This window comes from Ceratosolen solmsi, unplaced genomic scaffold (genome assembly GCF_000503995.2).
Source record: "Ceratosolen solmsi marchali unplaced genomic scaffold, CerSol_1.0 scaffold58, whole genome shotgun sequence".
Classification (NCBI taxonomy): Eukaryota; Metazoa; Arthropoda; class Insecta; order Hymenoptera; family Agaonidae; genus Ceratosolen; species Ceratosolen solmsi.
Window position 1 is genome coordinate 1,204,155 of NW_011948447.1, and position 24,408 is coordinate 1,228,562.

The 24,408-nt window shown below is 24.6% G+C and overlaps 3 protein-coding genes across 3 annotated transcripts; all 3 read left to right on the plus strand.

The window, feature by feature from the left end:
• The first annotated feature begins 17,853 nt into the window (after positions 1–17,853).
• LOC105366285 (NAD-dependent methylenetetrahydrofolate dehydrogenase) lies at positions 17,854–19,021 on the plus strand. The gene is made up of 3 exons (XM_011504679.1): positions 17,854–17,966; positions 18,042–18,595; positions 18,665–19,021. Exons 1-3 carry the CDS (start codon positions 17,893–17,895, stop codon positions 19,012–19,014), a joined length of 978 nt encoding a protein of 325 aa, XP_011502981.1. The 5' UTR covers positions 17,854–17,892; the 3' UTR covers positions 19,015–19,021.
• Positions 19,022–19,945: 924 nt separating this feature from the next.
• On the plus strand, positions 19,946–22,121 carry LOC105366286 (glyoxylate reductase/hydroxypyruvate reductase-like). The gene is made up of 5 exons (XM_011504680.1): positions 19,946–20,173; positions 20,320–20,466; positions 21,033–21,353; positions 21,460–21,917; positions 21,994–22,121. Coding segments are annotated over exons 1-5 (1,056 nt in total). The 5' UTR covers positions 19,946–20,171.
• A 947-nt stretch (positions 22,122–23,068) lies between these two features.
• On the plus strand, positions 23,069–24,036 carry bug (thioredoxin domain-containing protein bug). Its single transcript, XM_011504681.1, has 2 exons — positions 23,069–23,317; positions 23,625–24,036. Exons 1-2 carry the CDS (start codon positions 23,112–23,114, stop codon positions 23,977–23,979), a joined length of 561 nt encoding a protein of 186 aa, XP_011502983.1. The 5' UTR covers positions 23,069–23,111; the 3' UTR covers positions 23,980–24,036.
• Positions 24,037–24,408: the final 372 nt, after the last annotated feature.

Consider the following 24,408-nt stretch of genomic DNA (forward strand, 5'->3'; position numbering starts at 1 on the left):
TTATTTATTTGAGTGTCATTATTAAAATTATTAATTACACCTATGTAATTAATCTTTTTATGATTCAATTATTGATTTCATTGTTTTCCGAATTTGTGAGAAAGTAAATCAAGACTTTTAGTGTTAAGAAAGAATAAGCGAGAAAGTAATAAATATGGAGAAACAAAATTTCTTAAACGTTTCCTCTAAATATAAAGTCGCAAATTTGAAGGCGTAAAATAAAATACTTTGGTTCAATATTATCTATTATCTCTTAAATTTTTCAGCAATATTTCAAATATAGCTTATTTTGCAAATGATAATTTATTATTGGGAGTTCTCGTTAGTGTATAATTTCGAGTATTTTTTGCAGTTATGCTCAATTTTTCCATTATCTTTGTTATTATTCTTGAAGTTAATGAATGTAAAGGAAATCTATAATCCACCATGCCGAATATCCATTAAAGTGGATTTTTCCGAAAAAAACCATGTATTGGCATCATGCAAAATATCATCATACCTTTCCTACTTATTTTTCGAAGAATGTATCACTGTCCACGGTAGTGGCTTTAAAAAGACGAGCTGGGATCATTTTTAGTTAACGATACTACTTGAAAAGTGTTGGCTTGAAAAAGATAGGATCTTTTGCAAAAAAAAAAACGGGGTTGATAATCCATTAAACATAGAGTTGGAATTTTGCGCATGTCTCGGCTCCATTGGTCGTCAAAATATGAAAAATTTTTGAAGACCAAATGGTTCGTGTCATCTTCTACTGAGACAAGCGAATAATTTCAAGATAATGAAAGCAACAGCAAAAGAGAATTTTATGTTACGTTGCATGCATATAAGATCAATGCATAAGTACACAGACTTTTGATTTGCCAAAACTTTTCCTCGCTAAATCAACTCACGATAAATTCATACCATAATAAATAGTATGATCCTTATTATTTATCATACAACAGTAATCGACCCTAAGAAGTAATTAAGAGAGAATTTTACCGCTAGAAGTGCAACCCTCGAGGAGACTCAGTCCAGATTTTGTGAGTCCGCTTCCATCCCCACACTTTCGCGCCTGGTCGACGCTCCGACGGAGGAGCGACCCGTGACTTTGGGCACCTACGCGTGTACTCGCGCAGCCGAAACGCTTCACGATGCCCCAGACCCCCGCCATATGCAGTGCCGTTCTATTTCAGCCTACTCTCCTCCACTTCCCAATCGCAGCCCTTTCTCCTTCCCCTTTCCCTCTTTCCTAACTCCCCCACCTCCATCCCTTACCCGTACACATTACCGATTACCCCTTACTCAGTACCCCTTGCCCCTTACACCTGACCGTTACCGCTTCATATTTTACCGCTGCGCCGCCTTGTCGTTGTCTCTTTATCTATTACTCGATCTCCTTTTTAATCTTCCTCTATCAATTTGGGTAGCACATCAACTACCAGAGGCTTTGCCGCTGGGCTGGTTACCTACCTGACGAACATCTCATCATCTGTCACCGGCCCCTTAGCATTGTTAGTATCCCTGATTCAAGTACCATTGGGCACTATTATTCATTCTTGTCAACCCAAATTCATTTCATATAATTGTTTCGGTTATTTAAGGAAATTTTGAGTGAAATGCAAATTAAGCCGACTATTAATTGTTCAATACGTAAGAATATACTAAATTATTATCTTTTAATAATTATCATGGTCTTAATAAATTTGAAAACAACTTTCCATGCTGCAACTTACAAATCAGGTATTTACGTGCCTTTGTAATAAGCATAGAGATCAAATCATACTATACTTAATACTTCTAAGCAATTTGTTGATAAGTAACTACCGATTCATCAAACTGTAGTAAGCAGCATTCTGATAGATCTTATGTAGCAATGAATTCTATCCAATTCAATTAAAAGCTGGTATATTTATTATGTAGCATGTAAAGGGAGCATTAATAAAAATTATTATTTTATTTCTAAATATTAGATTGAATTTTATCTGAAAACTAGATTTACACTACAAATTGAGAATCAATTGATAATTAGTACTTTTAGCATAGTATTATTTTTCATATAGAAATAAGAATTGGATGTGGGTTGTCCCTAATCTTTCAAGGATTAAGAGTGACAAAAGAAATACAATTTTAATTAATCAATAAGATTTTACAACTTACAGATTCTACAATAATCATTTATTATTTCAATATATATTCAATTACAATATTCAATAATAATTACACTACTCTGTTAATTAATTAATTTTTATATAACCAAAAATGTTAAGTGTTTTAATATAGTTAAAATTTATACTCATGTATGGATGTAAATTTAATTTTTATTGGTGGTTTTATTTTGATTATTAGAAAAAGTAGATTATTAGTAAATAAAGTACTTTTGATTAATAAAAATACTTAAATAAACCTTATGATGTATATAGTAATTTAACTCGTCTAATACTAATATACAAATATTTTCTTATTTACATGAAATATTATAAATTAACATACTAAATTAATAAGATAAGATTCAAGATTTGATTTCAAATAATTATTATTATTTTTAAATTATGTAATTTGTAATTAGTGTATTGTATTATAATAGTAATACTTGTAATAAAATAGAAAATGTAAGTATTATCAATGTTTATCAATATTTATCATTATTTATCAATATTTTTGTATTATATTCATTATGAATTATTATTTAAAATAATTACAAGCTTTGATTAAGGATATAAGAATTCAAAGATCATTCAATTCTGTTTTTATAAGTATCACATTTTATTTAAAAAAAATAACTTCACTGCATCTAATTTGTAAATAAATAATAAATATTTAATATGAAGCTGATCATTGGCTTTTAAGATCAATTCATACTTAAAAATTCATAAAATTATTCTTAGAATTTGTAAGGAAATACTGGATATCCGATATATCATACATGATGGAAAATATAATTTAAATCTTTTGATTTCCTTTCATTAACTACATGTGTTAAAACCAGTTAATTTCTGTTGTTATTTATAATTTTACAAAAAATATAATATTACAAGTATGCTTTCGTATCTAATGCCGTATGCATTAAATTAGAGCTTTATTATTTTAGTTTAACATATATTTTATTTATGACACAGAGAAAGGAACGAGTCGAAAGAGTTATTGAGCTCGTATCGTAAGTATATGAAACGATAATAGAAGCACACAAGCAGAAACAACATACAGACATTGGCGGATGGTGTATAATATAAGTGTGACGCAAATAAAAACAGTGAAATGATCGTTTAATCGCTTGATCCTCGGGTTCTTTTCATGGGAATGTGTTTGTGGATAACGAGGTATTAGCATTATTGCAATGGAAATAAAAGAGTTGAAGGTGTGAGGGAGTGTATATGGAATAAATGAGATAAAATTCCTGCGAAAGATGAATCAAGAATATACCAGGAAAGTGGTACTGGGATATCACTGTATTTATTGCAGTGGAGAGATAATTGAATATTTGGAGAGAAAAAAGATATGATATTTTTCCTGTTTTTTTTTTGATTTTTAAGTAGAAGATTATTGTTTATTTCAATTACTTTAATACATAGAAGCCTCGTAAATCTTGGAGTTATACAGTCTTTTCTTCGTGAATTTTTATATATAATACTGTGTATACTTTTGTTATATATTATGTATTAATATATAATCATAGTATATAATGTTGTTAAAATAAATTGAGAAATAATTATATTTCGCGTAATAAAATTTTTAATTGCTTAGGTGAAGGATTTAGGTTTGAACGGGGAGGTACAGTATATTTATTACTAAACCAGAAACAATAAATTTAATTGCGCGTGTTATTCATGCCAAATAACAACTATGATAATACTTAATCAATATGTCAAATTTTTTATTTTGACAATTAATTAATTACTTCCAATATAAGCTAATAAACACTTCGAATAGTCTAGATTAACATCTTGAAATATTATAATTAAATATGATGATTTAAATATAATTTAATGAAAAATGTATGTTCTATAAATATATATACTATTTAATATTAATATATTATATGTATAGTTTGTCAATATTACACAGATCATATTTATTCAATTGTATTCATAAATTATGTATTTAGAAATAATAACGTATGAGTTTGTAGTTGAATTTACGAGATTGCTCGTTTAGCAGATTATATGCGCGTTCCGAGTAATGCACTAATATTTTAAGTTTCACATGTTACGAATTTATAAGACCATTCATTCAAAAACTTCAGAAATGAATTTCAACTGAAATAAAATATTTTTTAATAAATAAATCAAAAGAACATACATATGTATATACATATACATTTTATTATTTAAATTTCATCTTATTCAAATTTGCTTAATGAAGTATCTTGTAATATTTATTTAAATATGTTGTGAAAGTGCGTTGGTAAAGTCAGTCAGTCCTATATTATTCAGTATGCATTTAATTAAAATTTTTCAGAACAATAAAAACTCATTCTTTAATCGTATGTGGACAATAGAAAAAGATGAGAAAGACAACCGACTGTTAAACTTCTTCTTCATAACTGACTATAAAGTTAATTAGAATGTATTGTTATTATTTTTGTAATATTAATAATTATCATTTATTTTTATAAAATTATTTTTATGCCACAAATTTAAAAAATTATTGTACAATAGATATATTTCTTTTTGGTAATACAAACGATTTTTTTATATATTTTTTATTTTCAAGAATTACATTTTTTAAATTTTTATTTAACGATCGCATATTATCGTAGCAGTATGCTTTATTATTATAAGATTGGTTTATATAACTTTTGCTTTTCATTTTATTAAATTTCATTTATTTTTGATTTATTAAGATTTATATAAATACGAATATATGATCAAAATTTGAAAGCAATTACAAAGAATGATAAATTATAGGAAAAAATTGAGCGTACTTATACAATTTAAAGTTTACATACTTTTATTCTTTTTTGTAAGTTATAAAATTTTCTATATATCTTTTTAAATAACACTGTAGTTTTTAGTCATTACGCATAAAAGTCACTGGATTGCATAAATTTTACATTGGAAACATCTTTAGCTCAACGTATTAAATATAGTAAATGGTGTGAATAGCAAACGGGCGAAAAATAAGGGCGATGACTTTGATCATCAAATGTTTTGAAAATGTATACATAAGAATAATAGAGCTTGTCATGGAACTTTATTATGAAAAATCTACTATAACTGAAAACAATCAAATGTCCTAACATATCGTGATAATAATTTTATTTAATTTTGCTTTAAGTAACTTAACAATAGTTAATTCATAATTCATAAAAACATAATTCATAAAAAATCTATTAATTTTTGCAACGATGAATGTAAATTTGTTCTGTATCTAATTACTTTCTTGTTATTAATTTAATTTTATTAATTAATATATAATAAATAGTACAGAAATAAATTAATTTTAATTCAATTTGATAGATTTATTTAATTTGCAATGTTAGTACTTTTTTTATTTTTATGACAAAGACCCTTAAATAATGCAAATATTTATTTTTTAAAAATAAACTTGCTTCATACTTTTTAATATATCATCCAAAAATATATTCTATTGGGTTATATGATATTGTTTAGATAGCAAAGAATACATTTGAACACATTCCTAAGAAAGAAACTCTGCGTATTTAATAATTTTATTGTAGATATTTCAAGTACAATTTTAAATTTAAAAAAGAAAGATTTCACTTAAAATTTTAATTTTTTTAAATGTTATTCTATATTCATAATTTTATTTAAAAATTAAGAATAACAATGATGTATGTATTAGATGTAGTTATTCATATCATTTAATATAATTGAACTGCAAGCATTTGATAATGTCGAAATATAAATCAAATATATTTTAGAATGGTAATTTTTACGAAAAGTAGTAATACAGAAATATCATTTTTAAAGAGATGCTAAAGAATAATTATAATTATATTGTAATTTCAGATTTATATATGTCATTTACATTGTTCAATGAAAATTTTTTAAAAACTTGATTTGTATGATAATGTATAAAATGAAAAAATCTCGATATTCTCTTGTTTAGAAAAATTTTATTAGGGAAATTATATAGAAAATTTAACATATTGCTAGTCTGTCTTATAAATGATAAATTACTTCAATATCAAATATTTATTGCATTTTATTAATATCTATATTTATTACATTAATTTATTCATAGATTTATTTATTAAATACCGATACAATGTATAAAGGACTCAAATTATACACAAACGCTCTTAATATTTAACAATAAGTTAATTTACAATTAAGAACAAGACCTTTTATTATAAATACTTACATCATTGCAACATCAGAGTAATCTAAAGTATTATAATAAATAATATTTTACAAATGAGTAACAAGACTTTGATCGAAGTATTAGATAAGCACTTGATTGGTGAAATGTGCATAAGTATTAACGGTGTGAACATTACATTATTTACAATGTTTATAAATTATAGAGTAATTATATGGTCTCATTAGATACTATAAAATTATGAAACCATTCACTTGTTATTTCTACTGAGGAACAGTTTTAAAGACGAATTTAAAAACACGATTTTTGAGTAGTTTTGATAATATGTCTAAAGTAAATAAAGATGGATATTTAAAAATTGTATTGATCAATGATACATCAGATTTTTAACAGATGATTATTATATTTATATTAAAGTAGTTGTGAATCATATAATTTAATGTTTAAAATTAATAAAATTAATTTAAAATATTTAAAAATTTACTATTTGAATTAAAAAATTGAGCTTTTAATACATAAATTTAATCAATTTCGAAAAACAAGATCAATTATTAATATTCACATTTAAAATTTATTTTATCTTTACAATTTTATTGTTTAATTATATATATATATATTAATTAATTTGTTTTCAATTAGACGTATTCATTTTGACGTAAAAATGAGTGAATATTCAGTGAGTACATGTTGTGTTTTGTACTACATAATTCATAATTTAGTTCCATATCAATATGAAGGTTATATTAATCAACCATATAAAAGTTAAAAATACAAATATAAAATAGTTTTAAAGGTACTTAATAGTGAATCTTAGACGTGTATGTAAAATTATAAATTCAAATAAATCATAAAATTATAAATTACCGCTTACGAAGGAACTTGAATAACAATTCTAATCTTTATTATGATGTAAATAAAGTCATTAATTAGTTCATCCGTTAAAAAATTCTTCCTTATAATTGAAGACACAACTTAAATAAATGGAAACATAATTGAATGATTGAAAATATTAAAAATTATTTTTATCAGGACTCTTAATCAATCGAATTATTTTTAAAACTTGTTTTATTTATAGTATTTTTTATAGATTTTATTTTATACAAATTTTATGTATACATTTTATACAAATATTATATGGCTTAGTAATTCTAATGCAATATGCAAGAATGTAACTTCATGTTATTATTAAAAATTACTTCTTGATATTTGCTATTGAATGTTCAATATTTTAGTATATTTATAATTTTAATTTAATATAAAATAAATTATAATATAGTAAATGTAGCATAATGAAGTATTTTATTAAATTAATTGAAGCAACATCAACCACAAAATCATTAAATTCGTCGAATTCTTCAATCACTCGGTTATTGTGAATTACTCTTCGCAATGAATTACTCTTCGCAATATGTCATCAGTGTAAATTCAACTAGCACAGCAGTCTGTATAATAATCAATATGAATTTCATACATCTATAAGAAAGTCTTTCATTGAACGTCTAAGCATTTATTAAATGTATATCAAATAGAATTTATTTCGATACTTTGTTAGCCCAAAAAAATATTTTCCTTTATTCTATGTTACAATACAAAAATAAAAATATTTATTGAATTATTAATTATTAATTATTAAACAATAAAAATATTCTATTGATGAAACTATAAAAACGCATTTATAATGAAAGCAGAATTACATTTTATTATAAATTAGATGAGTTTGTATAACCATTATATGTAATCTCTATTCAAGTAATTAGGTCACCATTTTATTATCAATAACATGTAATTTAAAACTAGATATTGTAGACAGTTATTTAAATTAATATAATAGTTAATACTTAATTTTTTAAATATAAAATATTTTTTTAAATTACCACTAGAAAGAGCGATAAATATATTTTCTAAATAAACCATACACGCTGCTAAATAAGTTTAAAATCGTTTATTTTATAAAATATTACAAATATTAATATATAAGAACGTAGGCCAATAATTTTCTTTTCTATTCGTTAATAAAGCAGTTAATTGTCCGTTAATGATGGATAAAAAAATTATTTATCTATCATACATCAAAAGTTCTTTATTGTTTGAAAAATGTTTTATCGATTAGTTCAAAAAGTTTTGAAATGACGGCAATGCTCTAATAATAAAATTCCCGAGAAGTTTATGTGAATTTCAGTTTGAGATAATTCGTGCATAAGCTAACTGATGTTTATTATGTTGTGTCTCCCAAACTTGCGATGGATATTTGTTTGGAATTTATATTTCAACATCTTAAACATGCCCAGCTTAAGAAATAAAAAATTAGTTTGCCCCTGATCTTTTTCCCTTTCGACTTTGAAGCTCTTAATAATGGATAATTATGCCCTGAGAGATTCATTGCTCTACTCCCGGTCAATAGTTTCCCTGCAACTGCTAAGATGAACAACGAGTGTCGGAATTCCTCTTTAGAGCATACGATGTCAGCTTTTCATGGCTATTCTTGACTTTCGGAGTGCGAAGACTTCCGTTATTTCCTCCTATTATTTTTTATCATTTTACCTACTATATTTTTACGCGGTTGTACAACTGAAGATTTGTACTATCCGGATGTTAGTTGTAGATTAATTTTCTAGGCGTTTAATTGGAAATTATTTTATTTATCAATTTCCTGAAATTTTAAAAATATTTACATGGATATTGCCAGATACAGTTTTACACAAAACAGGAAGTTATTTTTATATTTAATATTTTTGAAGATGTGAATATATTGAATATACTATAATAATAATTTTAAGCCGACGACAATTTAAAAGTAAAAAATTTAAAATTGAAAATAAAACTTAAAAATTTGATTTATTTTCCATTAATATGTAATAGCTTTAAATTTATTAAATTTAATAGCATATAAAAAAGGAATACTATGCTTGCATAATCAGGCAAACAAATATTTTATTTTGGAATACGCTTAATAATACGATATACGATCATATATTATTTTCAAATAAAATACTTCTGGATGAGTCTAAAAATGTCTAATTTGAGATTAATTTCTTTATAATTCTTACCTACATTGTCGCATTATTTTTTATTTTAAATATAGACAGATGACAGGTGTAGTGGTCGTGGCGCGACAATGAGACAATAATTTAGCCTCTCAAGGTCAATAGGCTCCATCGGCCAGAGTGAAGGCAAAACACGACACCAATTAGGATAACACAAGTTGGCGGAAGGTCGAAAATTTAAGGATGTCGAGTCCTCTCATGCAGGTGATGATGACTTATATATTGTTTAATTTACAGGGGTGTACTTTAGAAGTATTACAGGTTCACGCACAAGAGATGAGGGCCAGGCTTATTTTTTATTTAAAGATTTATATCGTCTAAAGTAATTCTAAAATAAAATGTATTCTGATTTTCATTTTACTTCTCTATACCTTTATTGTAAGATAGTTCAGAAGAATTATCTTTGATGTGTGACGTAATAAGTTTTTTTTTTATTGATAATTAAATTTTTTATTGCATTTAACACATTAAGACGTCCGCATCAATGGTTGTTACAATAAAATAAAAAATATACTATAATTATTTATTATTTGAGCTTTAGTCCGATTTAGTAAAAATTATATATGTATATATTTGTATGATATAATGTTTTTTCTTATCTCCACTATTTTAGATATCGACATTAGATTAAAAATATTCTGTTTAAATTTTTTAAATGAAATTTACGAAAGATAGTCATAAATAATGTATAAAGTTAAGCATAAAAATATAATTATTTCATTATTTGTATTTTGAAACTAATAAATATATTTATATATTAAATAAACATCATATAATAATAATACTTTGAATGAAAGAATATTTTTATTTAAAAAATAGTTATGTAGACAAGAGACAATTTATTTTAATAATATATTTTATTTCAATATTTATTACAATAATGATAATATTTATTATTTTATCATAAGTGTTGTAATTTAAAAATATTATCTTTTAAAATGATATTGAATATTTGATAAAAGATTTCAAACTTTAATTTTTTATTGTATCTTAAATATAGTTTAAAATCTTGTGTTTATTTGTTTTTTAAGCAGGTAAGAAAAAATGATATAATTATTTGTTTAAAAAAATGTTATTAAATCATTATAAAATAATTATTAAATCAGTTTATTTTAATATTAAATCTGTAAGGCCAAGTTTTACCAAATGCAAGGGTGCTTCATAGTTACGTTACTTCCAATTAATAAATAAAATCAAGAAATAAAATCAAGAATTATTGAATTGTTGATCGAAAAAAAGGTTATTGTGAAGAGTTATTACAAATATATTAGAAATTGAATAATTTCAAAATTATTACTATAATGTAACGAAATCTTTCTCGTTTAATACAAAAATTCGTATTAATTAATAATAAATTGAATTTAGATTTCAAAAGCTTACAACAGTCACAATTTATCTAACGTTTATAATACTCACCGGTGTTGATAATAAGAAACACACATATATATATATATATATATATATATCTAATAGGAATGATATAGCATGATAACATGATAATAAGAATACATAATGATATGCTTTTAATATTGTACTTATAGCTTTATATTATAAAATATTTTACATTCTCAGTTTATTTTCTAATCTATTCTTTTCTTCATTTATAATTTTAAAATTCGTTTATTGTAATGTAATGTACACTTTTGTGTATTTATTCCATTAAAATGTATATTATTTTTAAATTTTACTTATTTATTTTGTTGACTTATGGAAAATAATTAATACATTGAAAATAAAAGATGCTTATGCAATTAATTGAAGTAATTAATAAATAAATTAATATTACCTCTGTACTTAAATAAATTTTAGATTTAATACTATCTCTTATTAAGCAATTGTTTTTCTAATATGATGCAACGTACGCTGGAGTAATAATATATAATTTTATAAAAATAAAAAATAAAGGGCTCAATTATAAAAATTAATATAAATTTAAATTAATTATAAATTTAAATATCCTACATAATTATTTATTTTATATTATTACAATATGAAAATGTATTATCCACAACAAAAATTATGCTCTTGTAAATTTGGATTTTAAAGGAAGCAAATTGTATTATCATTGAATTAAATGTAAATTGAATTTATATTTTACTTCTAGTCCCAATATAGTTAATGACAATATTTTAATATTTTAATGACAACACAAATCTTCATTTTTAAAGTTTTAAAAAAATTGCTATTATTATATTAAGCATCATTTCTTAAAAATGCAAAATGCAAATTCAAATCGTCAAAATAAAATTTCAGTTTGCAGAATAATATAAGCAAATTAATTTCAGACAATAAGGCGATAATCTATAACATATTAAAAGAGTTAATTTAATGTACAGAAATTTAGATTAGCATGTATAATAAATATATATAATAAGCAGATATAATAAGTACATATAATAATAACTTAAACAACGTTTTTTCATATGTATATTAATTATTCTATATCGAATAACCTATTTTTTTATTATATGAATACCATTGCATTCTCAATAATACCAGTAGGATAACTTTAGACTTCTTGCACGATTCGAAGCTATCGGTTAATTAGTATGTTAAGTGGAATAAAAATCTATCTTCTTATGAAAAAAGGCTAAATTTGAGCTAATTCTAATTATAGAATCTATAAATTATTGAATAGATTTATGCTTTTAACAATATACTGTATATACAGTTACGATGCTTTTTTAAATTTTGACATATTGCTCTAGACTTCTTGACAATAGTATTACATAAATATTTTATTATTAAAATAGTGTCTTTTTTTTTAAGGAATTTATCTAAGAATTACTTTACATTCAATGAGAATATCCAATCTGGATAAAATGAAAATTATATATTATATTTTATTTTTTATACACAAAAATAGTGCAATAACTGCAGTATATAAACGCATATATATAATCATATATTTTAATCTTCCAGCTTTTTTTAAGGGGGTGTAGTTATTTGCTTGACGTATAATTTAGTAAATACGCAAAACTTATAGTAAATTCATTTACAAATGTTATCTTACGAATGATTCAACATTTATACGTCGGTTCACAAGTTTTCTACTTAAGAAGTAATTGGACGAGGACAGAAGCAGCAAATGCTCCGAGTTGCTTGAAAGAAAAGAATTTATATATAATGTAAATAATGTAGTACAAGTTATAAGTTATAAGTTATAAGCCAGGAAGGCTTAAAAAAAGTAAGCACGTTAGTAACATCGTACCTACAGGGAACGAGCAGTAAATTGATCGCTGTGGAGACGTTGTCGTGTATCAGCTCAATGGAACGTGTCTCAAGTTGTAAACAAAGAGCAATAAAAGAATGTCATCGGTGACAGGCTGCGCGTTTGCGAACATCTCGGGTAAATCAAATCAAAAAACAAAAAACTATAAAAACCTGTTAATTAACTTAAACGAACTAAGTTGAACTAGGTAAAACATCACATAATACTTTTATCTAACCGAATTTTGTATTTAATGTAAATGTATTTCATATTCTGTAACTTAATTTCAATAATTATCAATAAATTATTACTAAAGGCTCACTTATGCAATTTTTTGAAGTATTGAAATAGACCGACCAATGGTTAAAATATCCATGATACGGTCTATATACATTTTTCGGAAAACATAAATCAACTCAAAGACTTTCGGCTTTTTATAAAATGATCGTATAGAAAATGGAGTGCTTAAATTTTCAGACATTGAGGCATGAAAATCTTATGAGTTTGATCGAAGTCTTTAAGCGTAAAAACGGTTTTATTTGATTTTTTAATATCTAGATCATGCGAATTTCAACGAATTGTAATAGAGTAGCAAATGTCATATTAAGATCATATCTATATAAGTTAATGAAATGGCGTATTACAAAATATAATAAATATACTATATAAATTATAAGTAATCGTAAAGATATATAATTTTTTGATCGATTTCTTATTGTGCTCATAAAGAAATAAAGCTTTTACCTATATTAATTATTCCTTGATAGAGATGCGTTTAATATCATTTGGAATGCATAGTGTTTTAGCTGCTCGACGTAACGTTAATATAATTTGTACTTTTTATATTTGTATGTTGCCACTATGATATATAACTTTTTACAATCGTCGAGTAATATTTATCATGAATCAAAATGTAAAACAATTTCTTTCAAATTTTTTGTTTAATATATTTATTAAAATCTAATAATGTTCATTAAAGATTATTTATCTACTTATTTATTGTAAAAATTTGACAATATACGTCTTCATTAACCCGTAAATTTTAATATAAGCTTGCAATGTTTATTATTAAAAAAACAGTTCAAACTGTTAATTAAAAGTCTATAACCGCGTAAGAATTACATTTAAAATATCGAATTTCATTAAATGACTAAGTGTATAATCATAAATTTAAATAAATTCTAAGTTAAAGAAATAATAACGAAAGCATAATTGTAATCGGTTTCAATTAGATGAATAAGAGATATTTTTTATTATACGATTGTCATTATTATACGATTGAGTTTTGAAATGCTGTACCTTATAGATAATACACAGGGTCGTGAAACCGGAGAATGTATTAGTATCGATGCGGGGTGTGTGAAGTTCTGTAACTTTGGGTTCGGGTGCATTGTCACTATGTCCGACAAGTCCTGCACTGACCATATGGCGACGCGTTGATTTTGGGCCTCACAGCTTCTCATCGGGGATCGCTCTACGGAAGTTCGATTGATATCTGGACCACGGGCTGTCTTTTGCCGAGATGCTCAAGGGCGTGCCCCCGTTCCCCCGGGACAGCGACCTCGATTGGCTATTCCGCATTATCTGAACGCTCGGTAAGTAGCTTACAAAGGTGTGTGCTTGACTTCAAATTATAGTTCTTCAAGCTAATTCGGCATCACCAGTGCAAAAGCTCTGAATAGAAGGGAATTTCCTGCTTGAACAAAACACTGATATTGCTGTATGTTTTCGATTAAGGTATAAATGTCACGTTATAAAGCACTTGTCGGTCTAGGGGAGGAGGGATTGACAACTTATTACTTAACTAACATGCTTGGACACTCCGCAAGAGCAGATATTTTCCAGGTCAGAAACTCGAACTCGTCAGAAACAATTGCCATCAATTAGTTTCAACGTTCAACAGTATTTATATTCCATTTACAAAGCAACCTAACTAATAATGGCTTTATAATCTAAAATTAAATTCATTTTGGTTTTATTTTGAAATAAGTTTTGCATCCATATTTTTTATAATTAAATATTTATATAAGCTTAACATATGAGCTATAATTATTATCATTAAAATAAAACATTCGTTTAAACACACTCATAAAATTCCGATTAAAAGTAATCGGTCTTCTAAAACTTTTCTTATTAGTTTTGATAGATTAGAAAATAAAAAATATAATAATTATATTATTTATAACAACAATATTCAATAATAAATTTTTATGACGATTAAGAAATAAAGTATGGAATAGACAATCCGTTATAATTTACTTATGTGAATTTGTAAAATAATTTTGACAGCGTAGCAAATATTTATCATATTTCGTAACATACTACACAATTTCCAAATATTAAATGCGAATATAAAATATAATGTACCCATAGCAAAGAATTAATAACCGTATGTTTTTATAATTTTGTTTTATAATTTACTATTATTTTAAAAGTTGCTTTTTGAGAAAAGTTAAATTTTTTAATTTTTAATAGTGCGTGAAAATCTATCCCACATTGACAATTACAGTGTGTTTTCTCTGTCTATAATAAGCACAATAATAATTAATGTTCTGTTAACTTATGTTAATAGCACATAAATTCTTGTATGAAAAGATTAAAGAGATATCGATCTCTGTGCCATTATTCGTGATTACCATCGAGCACTACCCGATACTAATAAATGCTCCCATGTCACCAGGAAGCTCATCCGTCACCAATGACTCATGAATCGAAGAACGAAGTTCTGATGTTGCGAAAAAAGAATAGGTTCTTGCATTTCCTCCTTAGTCTTCTCACAGACTGTGATTCTGTCAGTCTTAACTTTCTACTGCAATGCCTCCGTATGGATCCACAGACACGGCCCACCTGCACAACACTCCTCCAATATTCGCTCTTTCAGCAAGATTATTTTACGGAGCGTTTCATTGTCGAACTCAAGGGGCACGTGGCCAGGAAGGCACGGGGCAAACTGCTACTTCGTTCAGTTCGCAATGGAGCCTCGAGGATTTATACCAGTGATACGATGACAAGGTAAATAATCAGCAATATTCACTTTCGTTTACTGACAAATTCTTTATGACAAAGCTCGTAATTACTTCTCTGTGCCAAATATTGCTCTACCTATATTTTGATCTATTGTCTGTGTCCCATACTCAATTTTAATCAATCTTCATTGCAGAATAGATGCCACGTTTCCCTAATTACATGACCTAGTATCTTGTTCCAGCTTATCATTATTACATAATTATTTATATATAAAACATGATACATTATTTAAGTTTGTTGTGAGAATAAAAAAATCACTTCTGTAAAGTATATAGTAAAATCAATACCTCAAAATTATTTAATAAATCTAGTAAATGAAAAGCCGCTAGAACAGTAGGTATTTAAAAAATAAATACAAATTTTAACATTTTCTTTTCAATTTCAATTAAAAAATTCAAAGTATAACCAAACATTGCCACCATATTTCGCTTATATTTATAATAAAAAATGCTTACAAAAAAAGAAGCGCAATATTTAATTTCACAAATAAATAAGGATAATTTATTTTATAGTTTCTTAAAGTAGTTAGTTCAAATTGATTAATAATTTGAATCTGAATAGAGAATTAAAACCGATTATGTAGTATATATGGTATCAAGCATTTATCAGCATCCTTCGAAGCAAAAATGCTAAGTGAAAAAGCAAAACTACGAAAGGAATTATAATTAAATTTAAATTATAATTAAAAGGATAGTTACTTCGGCAGATAAATTGTGAGTGATTGAAATTGAGTGACAGAGGTGACCTCGTACTCACAGTCCTCCTTACCTCAAAGGATCGTCAAGAGAAGCAGCAACGCAATAACTACCCAGTAACAAGTGGACGAGGTTCGATTTACCCTAGGCATATTTGTGAATACGATTCGCATTCCATAATTCATCCTTCGTTAAAGATGGAAACATCCAGAATGCATGCTGGGATTGTAGCTCGAGATGGAGAAGGGGGATAAATATATCTGGTTACTCTAAGAACAATCCAAACATTACTGCTGTGCATAGATGGGACTTGGCCATCTTCATGAAGTTTTAAATAGCTTTTACCTTTCAAATATTCTCACATATTACAAAATTACAATCATTTTATTATTGTTATTAATTTTGTAAAAACTTGTTTTCATACATAAATATATACTGTAAATAAATCACTATACATATTGAGAAAATTGACAAAAAATTCCTAAAATTTATCTTTTGTTTTAACGTGAAACTTTGTTCACCTCCTTGATAATGGATCTGAATATTTGAACACTTATCAGTAATTGTTCATATATAAAATTCAACTTGAACAAACATTGCAATAAGTTTTTTTTATATTTAAATGTTTTTACAAGATTGATTAACAATAAATATTTTCGGTAGAAATAAATCTCTTTAATATTAATAAAGATTTCTCAAAGCATTAAAAGGTGTTTCAATTTCAATGAGATGATACGAGGAAATTCATATTTTTTAAAGTCTTTTATTATAATTTTGTTGGTTTTTAATATCTTCATTTTCATTATATTATTTTAATAATTTTATATTACATATCGAAATATAATATTTATGAATTAAATAAGTTATTGTATAATTTTGTGAATATTTTGTACTTTAAGCAAAATATATGAGTTGAACTTTATGGTAAAAATACAAAGTTAATAAAATATAGTCTGTCAATAGTATATTATATTATATTTGTTACCACATAATATTTAAGAAATCAACTTTATTGGTATGACTTCAATACTAATACGAACAATCTTTTAATTGTTCTGAACTTTAATTATAATTTATGAATTAATAATTTTTTTTAGTACAAAAATATGCTTACTTATTTTTTGTATTAAAGTAATAGTCACATTTTACATATTTAAATAAAAATTAATGTTGTTTGTCGAACTAATATAATTTAGTAAAGTACAACCTTACTAGACATTCTATTTATGTTATTAAATATCAGTTAATATGAATCACAAATAATTCTACACTAGATATTTTCTAATTTCAAGTAGATATTAAATTAAGAAATACCACTTAATCGGTTTTATCATACGACGATGAATTGTTTCAATAAATTTTTATCATATGACAATACAGTTTTGTAAATTTATTTCATTTGCTAAATGATGTCATGAGATTTAATTAAATTTGTGATATTCATAATTCTACATTGAAAAGTTTGGATTTATAAAAATTAAGTTTAATACGATTATTTAGATATATAATAAGGTTAGATACCGTACTGTAATATTTTGAAAAATATGATACATAAATATTGTATGTCTTAAATAATAATTGCAAAATAGTTAATTTTAAAATCTTATAAAAATTAAAAGTTTATAAACAATTATTTCTTTATTAGTTGATTATGTTACGTTGTAAAATATCAAAGTTGCTTAATATTGGATGGATTTTACGAGAATTACATTCTTCAAAAATACTGTAATTTAATTTAAAAAATTATATTTTATAATTTGGTAATAATAAATTTCAATATCAAGTTTTATATAATTTTAGATGTGAAGCAGTTATAATTGATGGAAAAGCTATAGCTGATCAAATAATACAGGAAGCAAAAATTGAAGTTGATGATTGGATCAACGATGGTGGAAACAGACCACGATTAATTGCTATATTGGTTGGAAATAATCCTGGTAGTAAAGTGTATGTTAAAAAAAAAATTGAAGCTGCTAAATATGTTGGAATTGATAGCGATGTTATACAATTTACATCAGATATATCACAAAAAGAGTTATTAGAGTCCATACAAAAACTCAATGTAAATCCTTCTGTAAATGGTATTTTAGTACAATTGCCTATTCCTAAACATTTAAATGAAACAGAAATTTGTCAAGCAGTGATACCTTATAAGGATGTAGATGGATTTCATTCAGAAAATATTGGAAGATTGGCTCTAAATATTAAAGGAATTATTCCTGCAACTGCATTAGGTGTCAAAGAATTAATTATTAGATCAAAAATACCTACTAATGGAAGAAATGCCGTAGTTATTGGTAGATCAAAACATGTTGGTTTTCCGATTGCGTTATTGCTACATTCGGATGAAAATGGTTAATAAAACATTATAATATAAAAACAATAAATTTTTTCATTATTAAACTAAATTTTTATTATTAAAGGTGAGATTTCTGGACTCAATATCACCACTACTATTTGTCATCGATATACACCACATAATGAACTTAAAAAATATACAAAACTTGCAGATATTGTTATTGCAGCAGCAGGTGTACCTGGTTTGATAACAAAAGAAATGATAAAACCAGGAGCTTGCGTTATTGACGTTGGCATTTCAAAAGTACAAGTTGAAAATAAATTTAGATTGCTTGGTGATGTACATTATGAATCTGTAAAAAAAGTTGCAGGTCATATAACTCCAGTTCCAGGTGGTGTTGGACCAATGACTGTAGCTATGTTAATGAAAAATACAATATTGGCTACTCGAATGAAAGAAAATAATAAATTATAATTTAATGGTCCAATTAAAATTATATTTTTTTTAATTTAATAAACCAATACCATACAAATAGTTTTTTTATTAAGGAATTCACTATTTTACTAAAATAATGTTATACATTTTTAAATTAATATAATAAATAAATATAACTTTCTAGTAAATTATTTTAATGTAATTTAGGATTTGTAGTTAATTCAATTTTCTATGGATTCAGATTTTTATCTTTATAATTTGACTTGTTTATTTTTAAATAAAATTTTTAAATATTATTTGTGTAAAATAATATTTATTTCTTTAATTATCTATCATTTTTCTCTATTTGTATTACATTTATATAAAATATTAAATTATTATATTTTTTCTTAAAATATTTTAGCAAACTAATATAATTTTACTCTACTATATATTTTCTTTTTTTTTAAAAATATTAATTAAAATAATACTACTTGAATTAACTAGATAATAATTACTATATTGCATTTTATAAGTTTTAATCTTCCATTTTCATTTATTTTAAATGGTTACTGTATGACTATACAATTTGATTTTATAGAGTAGGTATACATTTAAACAGAATGAATTAGATGATTAAAACAATGAACATTTGATAAATTAACTTCATCTTTTTAAATTATTGAGAAGTTTGATTAGAAATTTAAATTTACTAATAGTGTCAGTAAATATAATTTATTTTTGTTTATATTTTCTATCTCATAATTTATCTTATAATTATCTTATAATTACATAATAAATAATGCTTATCGTTGATTGCTATTATTAATATTTTAATTAATATAATAAAATATCATTTGTTATTCCAATATTTTATCTGTGCTTGTTACTTATTAACTGATTGTGGATTACTAGAATACTCCATAATTATTCTCTTATAATATTTTTTATAATAATACTTTTCTAATTAGTTATTAACCTGCAAATCTAAAGTAACTGATTAGTTTTTTCAACATAAGCAGACATTTCAAACATTTTATAATTTATCCAAATAAACAATTTAGTTTTTCCATTTATACCATTTGTATGATACATTTCGAAAGGTCAGAAACGTTCGAAACTGGTATAAGAATTAAAAAGCGCTTAATAATACATTTTTTTAAATGCAAAAATTGAATGAGTGATTACTGTATTGCGAAGTCGAAACATGATTTCTAATGCAATGCGATCAATTTCTTATGTACATTCAAAAAAATTCAATATTATATTTATTAATTTGTTAATTAGTCACAAAAACGTATATGATATTAAAAAGTATTCTAAGCTATTTACTACAGTTTCTAAAATAATTCAATTTTCCACTAGGTGGACATCGAATCATTGGTTTGTGAAGTGTAATAATTATTCGAGAAATTCATTATCTAATATTGGATATATAAATATGACACGACCAAAAGTTTTAGTGACACATTCTAGTATTCCAGAAGTCGCTTTGAAATTATTAAGAGATGAGTAAGTTGTGCCATTAAGTATGTATATATTAAAAGTGTACTATTTTAACTATTGAAAAGTAACATTTCTATCAGTACATGCGTGATTTTTTTAGAACTCAAATATTCTGAATGTTCAAAGTACTTTCCTTAGCATTTTCGCAATCATTCAATATTCGGTAAAAAATTAATTCAAGTAATCAATTGTTTATATGGATATTTTATATGACATATGGAAGGGGGTGGTTACTCAAACTTTATATAAAATATTAAAACTTGTTTAATAGTTTATAATTACATATAATATTTTAATGTTTTGCATAAATATTTTAATTATTGGTAAATTTTTTTATAAAATTTTACAAAAATCATTTAACGTCAAAATATTTTAATAAATATAATGAAGATAGTGAATGTATCTTTATATTAATTTAATGCTTAAATTGAAGCTAACTTTTTATTTAGTTTTCAAAATTATAATCTTGTAATGACTAATGTCTGTTAACATGGAATATTATATTTGATCTATTAATATATAAATATATCTCAAATTAACTTTTTTCTATTTAATTAAATTTATTGACCTAGATGTAATGTTGATATTTGGGATCAAGACATACCAATTCCTAAAACAGAATTGTTATTAAGGATAAAAGGAGTAGATGCTTTATTCTGTGTTATTACAAATAAAATTGATGATGAAGTTTTAAATGCAGCTGGTTCAAACTTAAAAATTATTGCAACAATGTCTGTTGGAGTAGATCATTTAGATTTGCAAGCTATAAAATTACGAAATATATTAGTTGGACATACCCCTGGAGTATTAACTGATGCTGTTGCTGAATTAACAATGGGTTTATTATTAGTTACTGCGAGAAGATTGATTGAAGCAAATAGATCAATATATAAGTACAAATTTTGTTATTATTTTATCATATATAATATATCATTAAGTATATTTACTTAAAATATTATGATACACATGTATTAGTTTGATTCTTTTTAATTTTTATAGAGGGGAATGGAAAAGTTGGTCTCCACTTTGGATGACTGGATCAAGAATTTCTGGTTCAAATGTTGGAATTGTAGGATTGGGTCGTATTGGTCTTAGGATAGCAGAATACCTTTGTAGCTTTGGAGTTAATCAAATTCTATACACTAGTCGTACTGAAAAGCCAGCAGCTACAAAACTGGGAGCACATAAAGTTAATTTAGATTTTTTATTAAATAATAGTGATTTTGTTATAGTTACAATAGCTTTAGTACCAGAATCTAGAGAGATGTTTAACAAAGAAACATTTGTGAAAATGAAAAAAAGTGCAATTTTTATAAATGTTAGTCGAGGAGAAGTGGTGCACCAACCATCTTTAATTGAGGCTTTAAAAAATGGTACTATACAAGCAGCAGGTTTAGATGTAATGACACCTGAACCTGTACCACTTGATAGTGAACTACTTAAACTTAATAATTGTGGTATGTTTCATAATCATAATATAGATTAAATTATAACAAATTTTTAAAATAAATTGATGAAATGGTTCATTTACAGTTATTTTTCCACACTTGGGAAGTGCTGCTATAAAAACGCGTGAAGAAATGTCAATCATAACAGCGAAAAATATTTTGGCTGTATTGCATAGTCAACCCGATGAAATGCCTGCTATACTTAAAATTTAAACGATTAAATACAAGTTTATGATTTTATACAATAAATAAATTTTATTTCTTAAATAAATGTTTGCATTATTTATTATCTCAATTGTTTATCATATAATCAACAAATTAAAAAATACCTTATTGTTAAATAAAATAAGACATAAAAGATGTCTTATTTAATAAGAAATAAAATGTCTTATTGTTTCTTAATTATGGATAAGCAATACTACAATTAGATTAAAATTAATTTCCAAGAATAATTGTTTAATTAATAGTATAATTCATTCAACAATACAAATGTTAAATTTGTACCACATTCTTTGTAGCATCGGACATAGTATACATTTTTTAAAAGTAATTGAGAACCCCTGAGAGAAACATAGTAAAATTAAAGAATAATATTTCCAAATCGAAAAGTTATAATATGAAGATAAAAATCATAACGCATTTATTTTAAAAGCATTCTTGTGTTGAGTTAAATATAACAATTTTAATTTATGAAAAGTTACTGTTTAAATTACTTCGAAAAGAACGAATGAAATTATTATTAATAGTGTTTTAGGTTATTTATCGAAATGACAATTTATCCTAAAAATTTTAATTTTTTTATTATAATTTTAAGTAATAAAAATTATAATTGTAATAAAAATAAATTTTTTATAATATATTGAGTATTTAATAAAAATATTTTTTCATTTATAGTTTTCCAAATAATAGAAATAATTGGGGAACAAGAAACTTCAGCAGCTGTAGAAGATATTGCTGAAGTTTACTTTAATAATTCAAAAAATAATGATAATAATGAAACAATATCAGATAATACAATAATTAATTTTACCAAAGTAAATTGTTTAACTAATAAAACATACGGTCCTGTTGAGGTACTAAATTTAATTTTCAATTTTTAACTTGTAACTGAATTTTATTTTCTATTTCGTTTATTTTTCAGTAAAAGTTTTAACAAATTACATATATTAAATTAATTTTTAGATTGTTAACTATACTCGTTTGATGGAGCTTTTGATTTTGGAAATTGGAACACCAAACCGAACTAGGAATAGTAAAGAAGATAAAATGTTACCAGGAGCATGTATTCTTATAATGTTTTATGCAAGATGGTGTATTTTCAGTAGTCAAGCAGCTCCTGATTTTAATGCAATACCAAGGTTCTACCCACATATAAAAGTTGTTGCAATTGATGCAATGAAATATCAAAAGTAAATATATATAATATAAAAGTTAATAAACTATTTCCTGTTTTAAAATTTTATCTTAATGTTTAATATCAATATTAACATCTTAATATACTAAGAAAGGAAATAAATTTTATAAAACTAGTTTTATTTTAAATTGCTGGATTTTTATAAAATTAGAAATAATTATTTGGAATTTTATTCATCAAGTAAACAAAATATATTATATTAAATATATAATTGTACGCAAAACTTTGAATTAATTTATTTTTGTAATTTCTACATGGACTTTTAAAATTTTATACGTTGTATACTTCTGCTTTTGTTACAGTTTTAATACACAGTATGGAATAGTAGGAGTACCGACATTAATACTTGTTCATAATGCAAAACCTGTGGCAAAATTTAATGCAACTGTATATACTCTGGAAAATTTTTCTAAATTTATATCTCAATTGACAAATCTACAACCAAATGAATCCTTATATGTTACATCTGCAGATTTTAGTGGCCCAGTGTCATTTACTCCTTCAAATGAAACAGATTATTGTTTAGTTTTATCATGGATTTTTATTACAGCATGTCTACTTTATTTTACCTCACAAAGTCAGTTGTGGAAACAATTTATGGAACTTGTACAAAATACATGGAGAGAAAGTAATGCAGAACATGAACACATTGATTAAGACTCTTTAAATATTATTATTTAATTAGTAAATGTAATATATTTGCCTAACATTAAAATAACAAATTTATTTTTAAAGGTTTTTCTATATTATGTACATATTAAGTTATAATTATATAACATTCAAATGAATTATTGCTTATTTATTTATTTATCTAAAAATTTATCTAAAATTAATATATATATATAATTTATCTAAAATTTATTTTAAAACTTCTCTAAAATAATTTGATACGTTAAAACATTTATTTTTATTCTTGTTTCAAATACATTTTGAGTATCTATATCTATATGGTCATATAAATTATTATTATAATTTTTGAAATTATGGCTTTTAAAACTAATTTATTGATATTCAAAATAAATATATTTATCTAAAATAATGTTACATTTATAAATATTTTATACATTTATAAACATTTATAAATAT

Excerpts from the sequence above, each read along its gene's own strand:
- LOC105366285 (XM_011504679.1), top strand. The coding sequence starts at position 17,893 with ATGTTACGTTGTAAAATATCAAAGTTGCTTAATATTGGATGGATTTTA. Across the intron at positions 17,967-18,041 it reads TTACATTCTTCAAAAATACT|ATGTGAAGCAGTTATAATTG; the intron begins GTAATTTAATTT and ends ATATAATTTTAG. Across the intron at positions 18,596-18,664 it reads GCTACATTCGGATGAAAATG|GTGAGATTTCTGGACTCAAT; the intron begins GTTAATAAAACA and ends TTATTATTAAAG.
- LOC105366286 (XM_011504680.1), top strand. Across the intron at positions 20,467-21,032 it reads TTGAAATTATTAAGAGATGA|ATGTAATGTTGATATTTGGG; the intron begins GTAAGTTGTGCC and ends TTATTGACCTAG. Across the intron at positions 21,918-21,993 it reads ACTTAAACTTAATAATTGTG|TTATTTTTCCACACTTGGGA; the intron begins GTATGTTTCATA and ends GTTCATTTACAG.
- bug (XM_011504681.1), top strand. The coding sequence starts at position 23,112 with ATGGAGCTTTTGATTTTGGAAATTGGAACACCAAACCGAACTAGGAAT. Across the intron at positions 23,318-23,624 it reads GATGCAATGAAATATCAAAA|TTTTAATACACAGTATGGAA; the intron begins GTAAATATATAT and ends CTTTTGTTACAG.